This window comes from Pygocentrus nattereri, chromosome 10, assembly GCF_015220715.1.
Source record: "Pygocentrus nattereri isolate fPygNat1 chromosome 10, fPygNat1.pri, whole genome shotgun sequence".
Classification (NCBI taxonomy): Eukaryota; Metazoa; Chordata; class Actinopteri; order Characiformes; family Serrasalmidae; genus Pygocentrus; species Pygocentrus nattereri.
The window spans coordinates 40,070,888-40,089,140 of NC_051220.1; the positions used below are offsets into that span (position 1 = coordinate 40,070,888).

Consider the following 18,253-nt stretch of genomic DNA (forward strand, 5'->3'; position numbering starts at 1 on the left):
AAGCATGTAAACGCTTGAACGCCTCACCAGGAACACTGTGCCGATCGCTGCCACTTCCTGGGACAGTGCTTGGAGGTTAATGTTAGTGTGATTGTTCTAGATAAACAGAATAACAGTGCTGGCAATGCTGATCACCTCTTGACTCCTCTCACCAAAGGTAGCCTTCTTATTGGTCACTGTTTCTTAGTCAATGAATGGAAGTGGCATTGGTGATTATGCCATTTTACTGTGATGTTTATGATCTATGTCAGATATATTCCAGTCAATATCCTAAATATCTTCCAGACATTGTCCACAGTTAAACGGTTGAGGTGTGAACAGAGTCATTCAGAGCGGTTTGGTGTTCTGGAGAGACTCACTGAGTCAGAGCTGCTCACACTGGTGGTGATAGGAACCAGACGTCCCACCTCTAAAAGCTCCTTCACACACAGTGCTGACATGAAATGGATGTTATGAACGCACTGCCTGGTGACTGAGATGCTGTTTTATGATGCATGTGGTTCTTTAAAGGTTCATTAGCCAAGAAAACGTTTCTATACAGAACCATGAACGCCCAAAGAACCCTTGTGCGATGAAAGGGTTCTGTAGATTGTGTTGTATATGGTTCTGTATAGAAGCAAAAAGGGTTCTTCTGTTGTAACAAGCTTGATCTCGTAGAACTCTTCTTGAGTTTTAATAAAGGCTCTCTATAGAACCATATGCAGCACGTTCTGCGCCAGTCTGAAGAACCGTTTCACAGTGTAAAGAACCCTTTAATCGTGCGAAGCGTTCTGTGTGTTCATAGTTTTATATAGAGAGACATTTTCATGACTAATAAACCCTTAAAGAACCACCATTTTTTAGAGTGTACTTTTGTAATGAGGTTTTAGCTTTAAATGTATTTTAATTCATTTATTTTGAATCTGCTCATGGCGGAGGGGTACATTTAGGATGTTGTGTGGCAAAATAGTCCCCAAAGAAAAGGGTTCTACTGCTTTACCATCATCAACATTCCCTATAAAACTCAGGAGACATTAGTAAATGAAATGTCTATATTGGTGTTGTAGTCATGGCGACCCCTGGTCCCCATCACCACCACTGTGAAGACATCTGAGTGTCTACAATCAACCATGGCACACCAAACCCACTCTGAATGACTCTGTTTACACCTCAAGGACTGGTCTGAGTATTTCAGAACCTGCTGATCTGCTGGGATTTTCACGCCCAACCATCTCTAGGGTTTACAGAGAACGGTCCGGAAAAGAGGAAATATCCAGTGAGCGGTCAGTTGTGTGGACGAAAATGCCTTGTTGATGTGAGAGGTCAGAGGAGAACGGGCAGACTGGTTCCAGATGATAGAAAGGCAACAGGAACTCAAATCACCAACCAACATCTCTGAGGAACGTTTCCAACACTTTGTTGAAAGTCTGCCATGAAGAATTAAGGCAGCTCTGAAGGCAAAAGGGGGTCCAGCCTTTTACTAGGTTGAGTGTCCGGTGAGTGTGTAAGCTATTATATTGTAACTAGACTTTAATGCGTATAATGTTGATCCTGCACAGCAGCTTGAGGTCCGTAGGCCTCTGTAAGGCCTCCGTAAGTTGGTCAGAGTATTATGAGCTATTCAGCGCTCCCGTGAGTTTCTATAAGCTGTGGTAGTATCTGATACTGGCACGTGTGACATATGTGGGCCTACTTTGGATTTATCTGGCTGCCTCAGAGAAGTGGGTCATCGAGGTAATGATAAGCGGAGACAAGACAAACTGCAATTTGTGGAATAACTGGTTCCACAGACACAACCAGGCAAACTTCTGCTTAACCAGTAAATAAGATCTTTACTCACTGAGCAGCTTTCGCACCAGTATTTGTATTTATGTGTCGCACGATTAAGACGAATATCCAGAAAAGAGGACAAGAGCATTGTAAGTGTTTTCACTAGCGGATTGGTCATCTTAGTTGTGGAGTTTTAAGCGGCGTAAATGTTCCCAAAATGACTTCATTCATTTGACACACATCTTTTGATATGGTGAAAACAGAGTGGTGGAAAATGTGCCTTTCACTGCTGTTCAGGAAAAATAAACAAGCAACTCCAAGATGATAAGGAGGCGAAAACGTTCTGTAACTTAACGTGATTTTATTCGGACTAATTTTAGGCTACTCACCATGAGGTGCTTACACAACACCAATTCCAGTGAAGTTGGAACGTTGTGTAAAACATAAATAAGAACAGAATATGATGATTTGCAAATCCTTTTCAACCGATATTCAACTGAATACACTACAAAGACGAGATATTTAATGTTTTAAATATATTTAAAACATTATTTAATTGATATTTAATGTATTTAAAATATTTGCAAATCATCGTCTTCTGTTTTTATTGATGTTTTGCACAACATCCCAAATTCATTGGAATTGGGGTTGTACAATATGTGATATGAATGTAAAAACTAGAGGAAAAAACTATAAACAGTCAAGATTTTCATATGACAACACAACACTGTTAGGGTGTTAATATGTAGAAATATGTATTATTGTTTATATTTTCAGTTTATCATAGCTTTCAATGTTATAAACACACAATATCAAACTAAAGTTGTGCTGGGCCTGTCATGGTTATTACATAATTGCCTATTGGCAGTAAATTGAGCTGTTATTTAAGCTATTTAAGTTATTTAAGCCGACTGCGGTCCCTTTTTACATTGTGTCTGTAATAATTGTGTAGTTACATGTTAACAACAATGTAACTACTGATGATTTTGTCACTGTTACAGATGGATTACAGAAGTACAACATATGTAAGTACACATGTGTATCAACTGCAGTTTTGCCTCGTGAAGTTACAGAAGGGTAATAACAAATGTACCTAGGATTGTAATCAGACTGGATCAGCTGTAAAAGGACGTATGTAATTATGTACATTAAGACATCGCTTACACTGCATCTGCCAGGTTTCCTAACATTAACCCAGTGTTTATGTTGCTAGTGCTGTGACACTGTAACCAGTTTCAGCTTTGAACCAGTCTGTAACGTGACAGTGTGTTGCACCCCCCCCCCGCAAAGCAGCGTCTACACTACCACTCGCTTACGGGAAAAATATAGTTGTTCTATAAGGTACAGTGTAATTACTGGTATGCATGGTAGTAATCAGCATGCTGTGATGTCATCAGCAGTTACAGCGTTGTTGCATATCGCTGCTGTCGGAAACAAAACCTTGTATCTCCATTTTTGTCGTTTTTCAGGTTTTGACATGAGCTGAAAGGACCTGTGGTCCTATATATTGGGTGTAAATTTCATGATGAATGGACCAACAGAAATGATCTAAAATGACTTGGGAGGACGTCTGGTTCCATTGACTTGCATTAAAAATGAAGCCGGTTTTTCCTTCTCCTGTAAAGTTACCATTTTGGAGATATGAGGTTTGTTCCGACAGCAGCGATATGTTATACATGTGTAACTACAGTTATTAGAGACACTGGGACCCTGACTGCAGTTATTTTCTCACAGTCATATGCTGCAACATGAAAAGTGTGGTGAGTCGGGCAAGTCGGGCGTGCAAACACATGTAAAAAAAGGCAGTAAATGCCTTCTTTGAGGCACATTATGGGACTTTGGAAAAGTCCTAACTTGTTGCTTTAACGTGTTTCGAGGGCAGCATGAGAGGCGTTTGTTTGTTTGTTAGCTATGAAGCCAGTTCCAGCTGTTTTGGCATGTGTGCTAACAGAATGAGAGCGTCGTTCTCCATTTGGAGTGGGAATTCATTAAAAAAAAAAACTTTCATCCCAAAACTAAATCATCTTAATACGTCCACTAACATCTCCCGTTCTCGCATGAGCAGAAAGGAGAGTTTAATTCCAAACACATTCTAGAGTCACTGGTGTTGTACGAATATGGTGTAACACCAGTGACGGCGACTCTGGTTAAAACCGAGGATTCTGTAAATTGGCTGACTCGTTGACCCCTCAAGCACACTTACACACTAGGGGGGCACTGAGCACACTTGATCGGAGTGGTGGGCAGCCCTATCCACAGCTCCCCAGGAGCAGTTGAGGGTTAGGTGTCTTGCTCAAGGGCACGTCAGTCACAGACTGTCAGCCAAGGGGATCGAACCAGAGACCTTCCGCTCACAAGGCTGGTTCCCTAACCTCCAGCCCACAACTGCCCCCAGAATCTAACCCCTCAGCCGTATCGTCGACACGTTACACACCCTCTACAGAGAACACACTTCTCCACATTATGCACCTGCAGCTATCAGAGGTGTCTCAACACAGCATATCACAGCATGGTAGTTTGTGGCTAGTGTGTTAGATTGGCATATAAAGGACAGTCGCTCTGCATCCCTGATCCCCAAATCTGAGAAAGCATTTTAATATATAGACTCATATTTACTTTTAAATCATTATATTACATTATTTTCGGTAAGAAAAAGGATATACAGCATTATTTTGGCAGCATTGAAATTATCCAGCTGTTAAAGCTCATGAAGTTATGAGCTGCCTGATAATAAACAAATGAAATATAGTGAGCGAGAGTGACTCGCCTTCGTATACTTTGAGATGTTTCCTCTCTGATGAGCCTCGACCCAAAGAGGCAGTTTGATGGAGCTGAAAACTCTGTGATGAAATAAATATTATAAAATAAGAGTGCTTATAACACCAGTTAAATAGAATACCTGTTTTTAAATGTAATATAATGATTTAAAAGTAAATATGAGTCTATATATTAAAATGCTTTCTCAGATTTGGGGATCAGGGATGCAGAGCGACTGTCCTTTATATGCCAATCTAACACACTAGCCACAAACTACCATGCTGTGATATGCTGTGTTGAGACACCTCTGATAGCTGCAGGTGCATAATGTGGAGAAGTGTGTTGACGATACGGCTGAGGGGTTAGATTCTGGGGGCAGTCGTGGGCTGGAGGTTAGGGAACCAGCCTTGTGAGCGGAAGGTCTCTGGTTCGATCCCCTTGGCTGACAGTCTGTGACTGAAGTGCCCTTGAGCAAGACACCTAACCCTCAACTGCTCCTGGGGAGCTGTGGATAGGGCTGCCCACCACTCCGATCAAGTGTGCTCAGTGCCCCCCTAGTGTGTAAGTGTGCTTGAGGGGTCAAAATGTGGAGGTGAAGTTTCCCCGTAGTTGGATTAATATAGGGTCCCTTAACGAACGTACTTAACGTAACTTACCCTTAACGAATTTATTTTCACTTAAAAAAATCAACAATCCATGTCATTTCTCCAAACGTTTGCATACAACTATATATACCACTGGCTAACGTCAACATATGCTCTTGTTTTGACAGTAGAAAAGAACAACATGATACAGAAAAGACTTCAACACAACACAGGCAGGATAAGCGCAAGGCAAGTCACGGAGCTGCTCACTCTGGAATGGACCAGTTTCCAGAAGAATGGCGCGGTTTAGACAGAAATCCTGCGTCACCGTAACTGCACTGGCCCTACTCATCTTCGTCATAACGGTCATTCTAAAAACCCTGACCCCAGACGCCAACAGCTCAGTGGACGCCTTTGGACGTTTGGCCTTTGCTCACCACAGACAGGGAGAAAACCATATTCAGGGGAAGAGCGATGTGGAAATTCTCACCAGAGCAGCAATCGCACCAAACGCTATGGCCAAAAAAGCTCCAGAGGGGAAGGAACTGAGCTTCGACAGTGACGCTCGAGATTTCCCTCCTCCGAACTACAACATACACGCTTTCTATTACACGTGGTACGGAAACCCTCAGTTTGATGGCAGGTACATTCACTGGAATCACCCTCTGCTGCCACACTGGGACCCAAAAGTGGCCGAAGGCTACCCGAAAGGAAGATACCAGCCTCCAGATGACATTGGAGCCAACTTCTACCCAGCACTGGGTGCATACAGCTCTAGGGACCCCTCTGTTGTAGAGGCTCATATGCAGCAGCTGCGAACAGCAGCTATAGGTAAGACATCAAATACTTACCTTTACACTGTTTTAACACTTTATTAAAGGGCCCGTAATGTGGAAAACTGGGTTTTTAGAAATAAAAGAGTGTAAGTCAAGTCAGGCCTTATTGCTATATATATATATACACACATACACACACACACACACACACACACACACACACACACACACACACACACACACACACACTCACACTCACCGGCTACTTTATTAGGTACACCTTGCTAGTAAAAGGTTGGACCCCCTTTTGCCTTCAGAACTGCCTGAATTCTTCGTGCCACACTTTCAGCAAGGTGTTGGAAACGTTCTTCAGAGATTCTGAATCCAGAGGATTCTGGATTCATAGATCCAGTCTGCCCATTCTCCTCTGACCTCTCACATCAACAAGGCATTTTCATCCACACAACTGACTGCTCGCTGGATATTTCCTCTTTTTCGGACCGTTCTCTGTGAACCCTAGAGATGGTTGTGTGTGAAAATCCCAGCAGATCAGCAGTTTCTGAAATACTCAGACCAGCCCGTCTGGCACCAACAACCACGCCACGTTCAAAGTCCCTTAAATCCCCTTTCTTCCCCGTTCTGATGCTCGGTCTGCACTTCAGCAAGTTGGCCTGACCACCTCTACAGGCCTACATGCAGTGAGATGCGGCCGTGTGATTGGCTGATCTAGATCATTCTGAGCTAGAATGAAGACTACAGATTAAAGAGGAACTCCACCAATTTTTCTAAACTTCTGTCAGTCCTTGAGGTGTAAACAGAGTACCTAATAAAGTGGTATATATATATATATATATATATATATATATATATATATATATATATATATATATATATATATATATATATATATATATATATAAACCCTAATTTACACTTGTGATGATAATACTTACATTTTTTCACTTCCATGTTTCTTTATTAATCAAATGTGTCGTAACATTTCCAGTAACTCGTTCCTGTGTCTAACATAGCCAACAGTAACAACAGTGGAGTAATTGTGTACAAATGAAATGCATCTAGGCGTTTCTGATATAATGGCCAAAAGGTGGAGGTACCATAACAAACTGGCACCTCAGTGTAAATACATCATATAAATATTCCTCTGTAATTACCTCATGTCTTGTAATGTGTATGTGGGTATCCTTTGTGTGTTTGCTGTAATATGATGCTCCCTTTCTGCATGTCCAGGTGTTCTCGCAGTGTCTTGGTATCCGCCCGGCATGATGGACGATAACGGCGACTCGACGGATGACATCGTGCCTTTGGTTCTGGAAGTCGCTGATAAGTACAAAGTGAAGGTACGAGTGTTGAGTTGGAAGGAGGCGCTCTTGTAGCCCTTCGTTTAACTCCGGTGAGAAGAGATGCTTCACAACTCTTTAATGACCTTGTTCTGATCCTCCTGCACAGGTGGCTTTTCATATTGAGCCTTACAAAGGTCGAGACGACGCCAGTATGCTGGAAAATATCAAATATATTATGGAGAAGTAAGTATTGCGGTGCATAATCATACACTTGTTTTGTAGGCATGTACCCAAACACAATTAGACTGATTACAATTTAATTTCACTACTTTGTCTTTACTTGTAACTTAAATGCTGTTGAATAAGGTCTATAACGTCTTTGCTTCGCTGTTAGACGGACAGTCTGTTACATTTACTCAAAATTCAGAATTATTTGGCTTTTTTGTGTGAAATGCATCCTTCGAAAGTATAATATGATACAAAATTAACCCATAAGCTCCCCACATGGCTTCAAAGAGGCTTAGTTGTGCAATGATATCCATCTTATTGTGAAACCTGATAAATAACAGAATGCATGCAACTTAATAACTCAGCTGGGACTGTTTTACTGCACTGTGCTCATATTAATGTTCATTTATATTACACTTTCCACATAGGTATAGGTAAACATGGGCAACTAAAGCGAATACTAATACTAATCTTATGCTTATACTTGTTATCAAACTGATTCTTTACAGTGGGAACCAGGGGTCGCGATGCTGTAACAGATTCTGCATGAATCAGTCTTTGAGATGTAAACAGAGTCATTCAGAGCGGTTTGGTGTGAAATGGTTGATCGTACAGACTCAGATGTGTTTACAGTGGTGGTGATGGGAACCAGGGGTCACCTTGACGACAACACAGATATAGTCATTTTATTCCCAGAAGCCCTCAGGCTGATTAGGTCTAACTCGACATACCTGGGGACTCCTCTACAGTAGAGGAGGCAAACAGTAGCGTTTGTCACACCTTTGTAGAGGGACAACCTGTACTGTTGTTAAAGAAAACAAAAGAAAACGGCTGAGAAAAGAAATTGCCCCAAAACTAACTGGCCTCAAAGCCACAAAAAAAAGGTTCCTGGGCTACAGGAGGCTCCAAGAAATAGAAAAGGTGTTGAGCAAACGGCTCAAACAAAGTCTACCTTCCTTCGTTCTCACAGAGGAGGTGTATTTTGTTTTTTCTTTCTTTCATCTCATCTTTCTAGTTTGGCTTTTGTTTGAGCACGCTCTCTTTTGTTTGACATTTCCCGCTTTTTTTCATTTCTCCTTCCTTGAGGTGCTTTACCCCTTGTCACCTGTGCGTCCCAGTGGTGCAGCGGTAACTCCAGCCAGGCTCAGACCCCCGCTGTACCGATCGGCGGTCCGTTCGGAGTTAACCGATCGGTACAGCGGGGGTCTGAGCCTGGCTCCGGGTCACCTCAATCGCAACGTCCCAAACACTCTCACACTCCATTGCCCCAGTAAATTTAGTTAGTCCTCTTTCTCACGTTTCCATTTTTGCACTTGGGTCCGCCTCCTCGCCATCCTGTAACAATAACTTTCTGTGAGGGAGCTTTTATAGGTGGACGTCGGGTTCCTATCACCACCACTGTCAACAGGTGGAATAGGTGGAATTCTCCTTTAAAGTAATGGTTCATGCATGCAGTTATACGACCCTCAGGAACCTGAAAAAATCCGTTTTCTGAGTGACAAAGAAGAATGGATGGGATGGATGGATGGATGGATGGATGGATGGATGGATGGATGGATGGGTATTTTTCGATTTTTATGGTAGACTTAACATTCTTATATGTACTTTTGGAGTAAGTGGAGATTAAGTTAGTTTAACTTAAGTTTAGTGTAATTTAAGCTTGAGTAAGCCACGAATGGAGAGAAACTGTGAATGTACACACATCATCCTCTTCACAGGTCAACCTCAGTGTCTTTCAGTGAAATATTATTTGTGTTTTTCCACATAGGTATGGAGGCCATCCTGCTTTTTTCAGATACAAATCCAGCACTGGGAAGCTCCTCCCGCTGTTCTACATTTACGACTCATACTTGCAAAGTGCAGATATCTGGGCACAGATGCTTAAGACCACCGGCAAGAGTAGCATCAGAAACACGCCATATGACGGCATCTTCGTCGCTCTGCTCGTGGAGGAGAAGCACAAGAGGGAAATACTGGATGCCGGCTTTGACGGCATCTACACTTACTTTGCGACCAACGGCTTCTCCTACGGCTCCTCTCACCATAACTGGAAGTCCATTAAGGACTTCTGTGATGGCAACAACTTGATATTCATACCTAGCGTAGGTCCAGGCTACATTGACACTAGCATCCGGCCTTGGAACTTCCAGAACACGCGGAACCGCATCAATGGGAAGTATTACGAGACTTCTCTGAGTGCAGCGTTGGCGACGAGGCCACAGATCATCTCTGTTACTTCGTTTAATGAATGGCATGAGGGCACTCAGATTGAGACCGCCATCCCTAAAACAGGAGGCCAGACCACTTACCTGGACTACCTGCCCCACAAACCTACTCTATATTTAGAGATCACACGCAGGTGGGCAATGAAATTCAGAGAGGATCAGGAGGAAGACGATTTATAGAGTGGCTGTAAAGATTATGTTCATTTAAAGGCTGTAATGAATAAACGAAAACTTCAGAGAATGTGAGATTAATGCATGCTGCTGTGTTGATCACTGCAACATAGAAATGAGTACCTGATGAGTAAAGCTCAACCAGATCAATCCGATTTTAAAGTGCCATGTTTTTTACAACCGTGAGGCGCTTATAGGAACCAATCACATACCAATTGTAAGAGGGGGTCATGGAGTTTCTGACTGGCTTCCTTAAGTCGGCAAGGAGATGAGACCCCTGAGCTGAAAGCGTTCTGCGTTCTCCACGTCAATAAGAGTGAATCTGTCAGAACTGTGCAGCCTGATTTTCGTGGGCAGTGAAGCTCCAACAGCTCAGAGCGTTCGGCGCTGGTTCCACACTGGATGATCTCCGAAATCCCACTGAAAGAGCCGTGAGTGCAGCGACACCCGACACTCTCAGTCCAGTATGGGATGAGTTTGAGTGTGGTGTTGATGTCGTCTGTACAGCTGGAGGAGGTTCAGACTGAGACCTTGTACAATTACATAATAAACTTTATGCTCATTTAAACCATTTACAGTTCACTGCACTGATCTGTAATGATTTACATTTTGAAGTCGGATGAATCTTTTTCAATTACCATATGTGTGTGTGTGTGTGTGTGTGTGTGTGTGTCTGTGTGTGTGAACATGCACAATTACTGTTTATTTGCTGAATTTAACATATTGGGGAAGAAAAGTATTGGCACATTTTCCATTTTTGCAAGTTATGTACATGTTAAACAGCAAAAAAAATTAAAAGAAAAAGACGCGGTGCAATAAAATTGCAGAAGAATGTATATTTGTATCGGGGAGCGAGGAGGCGGATGCACGTGCTGAGATAAGCGAGATTTATTAAGGGCAAATCAGGGCTGAGACAGTCCAGGGTCATAGAGCCAACACGGATAGATCGGGGGGGCAGACATGACAAACCAGAGTACAACAGAACAACCATCATACATCAGCACAAAGACCAGCAAACACAAGGGGCAACCACAGAGCTTAAATACACATGGAAAACGAGGGACAGGTGGAAAACAGGTGGAGACAATCGGGGCGGAGTCACAAAAGGAGGGGGCTAAACCAAAACAAACGCACATGGTCATGCCTGGGAGGGGCCAATCGTGATAATATTTAAGCACATTCTCTGTAGAGGATGTGTTCACTTACTTTCTTTTGGAAAACAAAACGCAATTTTAATGGGTTTGATTTGATATACAAATACACATATACACAATATATATATATATATATATATACATACATACACAGTACCGTGCAGAAGTGTTGAGGCACATTGTACTCCAAAAAATAGTACAACAACTATTGATTTTGATTATTTTTTTTTTTTTTGATGATTGTTTTCATTTAACCGTTTCCACACCTCCTACAAGATTTGTAGTTATCGTCCAGTGCGTGATTTGAATAATCACTTCTTCTTTATGTTAAATCAGGCGTGCTGCTGATAGAATTCAACATATACATGTCGCTGCTTTCGGAAGAGAACCTCATCTCCAAAAGTGTAGCTTTACAGGAGAAGGAAAAAACCTGCTTTACTTCTAATGGAAGTCAATGGAACCAGACGTTTTACAAGCAATTTCGGGTCCTTTCTTTTGGTCAGTTCATCATTAAATTTACATACAATGCAAAGGGCAACAGGTATTTTCAAATTATGTTCAAAACTGAAAAATGGCAAAAGTGGAGACACAAGGTTTTGTGCCAATAGCAGCGATATGATGGCCGAGCCCATTGAGGAGAGATCAGGAAACAATCTTTGTTCTTATAATTAGTTACAAGACATCAGCTACTTGTTAGAAAAACAAGACATTCGTACTTTTTACAGCATCCATTGTAAACAATATGCAGATGTGCCTTTTACAGAGTCAGTGCGTCTGTGTTTTTAAAAGTTCCTGAAGTAGGATATGGATATGGAAACATTACTTTGCTTAAGCTTACATAAAACACACACACTTACCAATACGGGTTCTGTGTAGGACCACAATATGAACCACTTAATAATAATAACGGAACCCTTGTGAGTCCTAGACCCATTTTTAAAAAGGCTGTTTATAGAACATATCGCTGCTGTTGCAAGAAAACCGTGCATCTGGGAATGGGAAATTTACAGGAGAAGGAAAAAAACCTACTGTACTTTAATGTAAGTCAATGGAACCAGACGTCTTTCCAAGTCATTTTGGGCCGTTTCTTCTGGTCCGTTCATCAAGAAATTTACACACAATGTAAAGAACAACAGGCGTTTTCAGATTATGTCAAAACCTGAGAAACGGACAAAAGATAAAATACGAGGTTTTCTTCCGACAACAGCGAAATAAAAGCTTTTCCATCATAAAGAAGAAACATTTAATGAAGCGAAGAACCAGGTGTGCATTCAAATGGTTCTTTACGTGTTCATGATTCCATAAATAACCATCGCCTTTATTAAAGAACCCGTGTGGAAACATGTTTAAGGTGCATCCACTTCCAGACCGAACCAGATTCTCTATGCATGCATCAAAGTGTTTTAACAACATCCTCAGGTTATCGTATGAATTAGGAATGAGTGTTTGATATTCACGGGAAACTTTGAATATAGAGTCATTATTTGCTTGTTAGTTTTATATCGAGTATTCTGGCCGTACCTCTGTTCTTCTGCCTGAGAGGGACGAATCAGGGAAGCAGTGACATATGGACACATGTTCTTTACTGGACGGAAACATCAGCACTGCTGGAGAACACTGTGTCACTCTACTGCCTGTGTATAGAGGAGGGCACTGAGACAGCAAAATCACAGAGTAACTGTACTTGGTTCATATTATTAAAGATTATTTTGGGACAAAAGAGAGTTTTTATTTGATTATGTTTCCAAGAGTGAAACATAAATTCTTTACATTCTCATTTAGGCCTTTAATATATGTATATTTGTTTATTTATTTATTTAAATAAAACATCCGGTCAAATTTACATCACAGCAAAATGAAATTGCTCATTAGTTGCCGCATCACATGACCACAAGAAAGAAGACAATGTTATGTGTTGAAATGTTTACTTATACCTTTATACGCTTAACTAAGTTTATTTATTTATTTATTTTTTTTTATTTTTTTTTTTTTAACCTGTCATATCTGGCCATTTTTGCAATCGGAATGGTAATCCGAATGTACTGATGTACCAAACATATTTGTTTTCACAAGAAAAAGCTCTATAGGTTACTAAAGCCTATTCTTGTTAAAGTTTTTATTTTATTTGTTTGGCCAGGCCTGACAGGCAATAAAAAAGAGGACAGGAAAATACGCTTAACTAAGTTTAAATATAGACGCATTTTACATTTAGTAGCATATTTGTGGTTCTAAACTTCCACTTCTAATCAATAATATTTCTTTATTTATCTGCCTCTCTCTATACACTCATAAATCAATGTGATCAGTTATTAATCTCAGTGTTACTGAGCTCTGCTAAAGCCTGAGTAGACTGATAAATCAATGTGATCGGTTATTAATCTCAGTGTTACTGAGCTCTGCTAAAGCCTGAGTAGACTGATAAATCAATGTGATCAGTTATTAATCTCAGTGTTACTGAGCTCTGCTAAAGCCTGAGTAGACTGATAAATCAATGTGATCAGTTATTAATCTCAGCGTTACTGAGCTCTGCTAAAGCCTGAGTAGACTGATAAATCAATGTGATCGGTTATTAATCTCAGTGTTACTGAGCTCTGCTAAAGCCTGAGTAGACTGATAAATCAATGTGATCGGTTATTAATCTCAGTGTTACTGAGCTCTGCTAAAGCCTGAGTAGACTGATAAATCAATGTGATCAGTTATTAATCTCAGCGTTACTGAGCTCTGCTAAAGCCTGAGTAGACTGATAAATCAATGTGATCAGTTATTAATCTCAGTGTTACTGAGCTCTGCTAAAGCCTGAGTAGAATGGTAAATCAATGTGATCGGTTATTAATCTCAGTGTTACTGAGCTCTGCTAAAGCCTGAGTAGACTGATAAATCAATGTGATCAGTTATTAATCTCAGTGTTACTGAGCTCTGCTAAAGCCTGAGTAGACTGATAAATCAATGTGATCAGTTTTTAATCTCAGCGTTACTGAGCTCTGCTAAAGCCTGAGTAGACTGATAAATCAATGTGATCGGTTATTAATCTCAGTGTTACTGAGCTCTGCTAAAGCCTGAGTAGACTGATAAATCAATGTGATCAGTTATTAATCTCAGTGTTACTGAGCTCTGCTAAAGCCTGAGTAGACTGATAAATCAATGTGATCGGTTATTAATCTCAGTGTTACTGAGCTCTGCTAAAGCCTGAGTAGACTGATAAATCAATGTGATCAGTTATTAATCTCAGTGTTACTGAGCTCTGCTAAAGCCTGAGTAGACTGATAAATCAATGTGATCAGTTATTAATCTCAGTGTTACTGAGCTCTGCTAAAGCCTGAGTAGACTGATAAATCAATGTGATCAGTTTTTAATCTCAGTGTTACTGAGCTCTGCTAAAGCCTGAGTAGACTGATAAATCAATGTGATCAGTTTTTAATCTCAGTGTTACTGAGGTCTGCTAAAGCCTGAGTAGACTGATAAATCAATGTGATCAGTTTTTAATCTCAGTGTTACTGAGCTCTGCTAAAGCCTGAGTAGACTGATAAATCAATCCGATCAGTTATTAATCTCAGCGTTACTGAGCTCTGCTAAAGCCTGAGTAGACTGATAAATCAATGTGATCAGTTATTAATCTCAGCGTTACTGAGCTCTGCTAAAGCCTGAGTAGACTGATAAATCAATGTGATCGGTTATTAATCTCAGCGTTACTGAGCTCTGCTAAAGCCTGAGTAGACTGATAAATCAATGTGATCGGTTATTAATCTCAGTGTTACTGAGCTCTGCTAAAGCCTGAGTAGACTGATAAATCAATGTGATCGGTTATTAATCTCAGTGTTACTGAGCTCTGCTAAAGCCTGAGTAGACTGATAAATCAATGTGATCAGTTATTAATCTCAGCGTTACTGAGCTCTGCTAAAGCCTGAGTAGACTGATAAATTAATGTGATCAGTTATTAATCTCAGCGTTACTGAGCTCTGCTAAAGCCTGAGTAGACTGATAAATCAATGTGATCAGTTATTAATCTCAGCGTTACTGAGCTCTGCTAAAGCCTGAGTAGACTGATAAATCAATGTGATCAGTTATTAATCTCAGCGTTACTGAGCTCTGCTAAAGCCTGAGTAGACTGATAAATCAATGTGATCGGTTATTAATCTCAGCGTTACTGAGCTCTGCTAAAGCCTGAGTAGACTGAGAAATCAATGTGATCGGTTATTAATCTCAGCGTTACTGAGCTCTGCTAAAGCCTGAGTAGACTGAGAAATCAATGTGATCGGTTATTAATCTCAGCGTTACTGAGCTCTGCTAAAGCCTGAGTAGACTGATAAATCAATGTGATCGGTTATTAATCTCAGCGTTACTGAGCTCTGCTAAAGCCTGAGTAGACTGATAAATCAATGTGATCAGTTATTAATCTCAGTGTTACTGAGCTCTGCTAAAGCCTGAGTAGACTGATAAATCAATGTGATCGGTTATTAATCTCAGCGTTACTGAGCTCTGCTAAAGCCTGAGTAGACTGATAAATCAATGTGATGGGTTATTAATCTCAGTGTTACTGAGCTCTGCTAAAGCCTGAGTAGACTGATAAATCAATGTGATCGGTTATTAATCTCAGTGTTACTGACCTCTGCTAAAGCCTGAGTAGACTGATAAATCAATGTGATCGGTTATTAATCTCAGCGTTACTGAGCTCTGCTAAAGTCTGAGTAGACTGATAAATCAATGTGATCGGTTATTAATCTCAGCGTTACTGAGCTCTGCTAAAGCCTGAGTAGACTGATAAATCAATGTGATCGGTTATTAATCTCAGTGTTACTGAGCTCTGCTAAAGCCTGAGTAGACTGATAAATCAATGTGATCAGTTATTAATCTCAGTGTTACTGAGCTCTGCTAAAGCCTGAGTAGACTGATAAATCAATGTGATCGGTTATTAATCTCAGCGTTACTGAGCTCTGCTAAAGCCTGAGTAGACTGATAAATCAATGTGATCAGTTTTTAATCTCAGTGTTACTGAGCTCTGCTAAAGCCTGAGTAGACTGATAAATCAATGTGATCAGTTATTAATCTCTGTATTACTGAGCTCTGCTAAAGCCTGAGTAGACTGATAAATCAATGTGATCAGTTATTAATCTCAGTGTTACTGAGCTCTGCTAAAGCCTGAGTAGACTGATAAATCAATGTGTTCAGTTATTAATCTCAGCATTACTGAGCTCTGCTAAAGCCTGAGTAGACTGATAAATCAATGTGATCAGTTATTAATCTCTGTATTACTGAGCTCTGCTAAAGCCTGAGTAGACTGATAAATCAATGTGATCAGTTATTAATCTCAGTGTTACTGAGCTCTGCTAAAGCCTGAGTAGACTGATAAATCAATGTGTTCAGTTATTAATCTCAGCATTACTGAGCTCTGCTAAAGCCTGAGTAGACTGATAAATCAATGTGATCAGTTATTAATCTCAGTGTTACTGAGCTCTGCTAAAGCCTGAGTAGACTGATAAATCAATGTGATCGGTTATTAATCTCAGTGTTACTGAGCTCTGCTAAAGTCTGAGTAGACTGATAAATCAATGTGATCAGTTATTAATCTCAGCGTTACTGAGCTCTGCTAAAGCCTGAGTAGACTGATAAATCAATGTGATCGGTTATTAATCTCAGCGTTACTGAGCTCTGCTAAAGCCTGAGTAGACTGATAAATCAATGTGATCAGTTATTAATCTCAGCGTTACTGAGCTCTGCTAAAGCCTGAGTAGACTGATAAATCAATGTGATCAGTTATTAATCTCAGCGTTACTGAGCTCTGCTAAAGCCTGAGTAGACTGATAAATCAATGTGATCGGTTATTAATCTCAGCGTTACTGAGCTCTGCTAAAGCCTGAGTAGACTGATAAATCAATGTGATCAGTTATTAATCTCAGCGTTACTGAGCTCTGCTAAAGACTGAGTAGACTGATAAATCAATCCGATCAGTTATTAATCTCAGCGTTACTGAGCTCTGCTAAAGCCTGAGTAGACTGATAAATCAATGTGATCAGTTATTAATCTCAGCGTTACTGAGCTCTGCTAAAGCCTGAGTAGACTGATAAATCAATGTGATCAGTTATTAATCTCAGCGTTACTGAGCTCTGCTAAAGACTGAGTAGACTGATAAATCAATGTGATCAGTTATTAATCTCAGCGTTACTGAGCTCTGCTAAAGACTGAGTAGACTGATAAATCAATGTGATCAGTTATTAATCTCAGCGTTACTGAGCTCTGCTAAAGACTGAGTAGACTGATAAATCAATGTGATCAGTTATTAATCTCAGCGTTACTGAGCTCTGCTAAAGACTGAGTAGACTGATAAATCAATGTGATCGGTTATTAATCTCAGCGTTACTGAGCTCTGCTAAAGCCTGAGTAGACTGATAAATCAATGTGATCGGTTATTAATCTCAGCGTTACTGAGCTCTGCTAAAGCCTGAGTAGACTGATAAATCAATGTGATCGGTTATTAATCTCAGCGTTACTGAGCTCTGCTAAAGCCTGAGTAGACTGATAAATCAATGTGATCAGTTATTAATCTCAGAGTTACTGAGCTCTGCTAAAGCCTGAGTAGACTGATAAATCAATGTGATCGGTTATTAATCTCAGTGTTACTGAGCTCTGCTAAAGCCTGAGTAGACTGATAAATCAATGTGATCAGTTATTAATCTCAGTGTTACTGAGCTCTGCTAAAGCCTGAGTAGACTGATAAATCAATGTGATCAGTTATTAATCTCAGCGTTACTGAGCTCTGCTAAAGCCTGAGTAGACTGATAAATCAATGTGATCAGTTATTAATCTCAGTGTTACTGAGCTCTGCTAAAGCCTGAGTAGACTGATAAATCAATGTGATCAGTTATTAATCTCAGCGTTACTGAGCTCTGCTAAAGACTGAGTAGACTGATAAATCAATGTGATCAGTTATTAATCTCAGCGTTACTGAGCTCTGCTAAAGACTGAGTAGACTGATAAATCAATGTGATCGGTTATTAATCTCAGTGTTACTGAGCTCTGCTAAAGCCTGAGTAGACTGAGAAATCAATGTGATCGGTTATTAATCTCAGTGTTACTGAGCTCTGCTAAAGCCTGAGTAGACTGATAAATCAATGTGATCAGTTATTAATCTCAGTGTTACTGAGTTCTGCTAAAGCCTGAGTAGACTGATCAATCAATGTGATCGGTTATTAATCTCAGCGTTACTGAGCTCTGCTAAAGCCTGAGTAGACTGATAAATCAATGTGATCGGTTATTAATCTCAGTGTTACTGAGCTCTGCTAAAGCCTGAGTAGACTGATAAATCAATGTGAT

The 18,253-nt window shown here is 40.4% G+C and overlaps 1 protein-coding gene across 5 annotated transcripts; it reads left to right on the top strand.

The window, feature by feature from the left end:
• manea (mannosidase, endo-alpha) lies at nucleotides 1-10,087 on the top strand. Of its 5 annotated transcripts, XM_017711273.2 has the most exons (6): nucleotides 1,443-1,475; nucleotides 2,751-2,774; nucleotides 5,279-5,921; nucleotides 7,115-7,224; nucleotides 7,334-7,410; nucleotides 9,164-10,087. In XM_017711273.2, the coding sequence occupies exons 3-6, from the start codon at nucleotides 5,387-5,389 to the stop codon at nucleotides 9,798-9,800; spliced, it is 1,359 nt and encodes a 452-aa protein (XP_017566762.2). In that variant the 5' UTR covers nucleotides 1,443-1,475; nucleotides 2,751-2,774; nucleotides 5,279-5,386; the 3' UTR covers nucleotides 9,801-10,087. The 5 variants fall into 5 exon arrangements, with proteins under 5 accessions (XP_037397603.1, XP_017566764.2, XP_017566765.2 ...); XM_037541706.1 differs by lacking the exons at nucleotides 1,443-1,475; nucleotides 2,751-2,774 and adding an exon at nucleotides 1-157 and having other exon boundaries at nucleotides 5,282-5,921; XM_017711275.2 differs by lacking the exon at nucleotides 2,751-2,774 and having other exon boundaries at nucleotides 1,417-1,475.
• The last annotated feature ends 8,166 nt before the right edge of the window (nucleotides 10,088-18,253 follow it).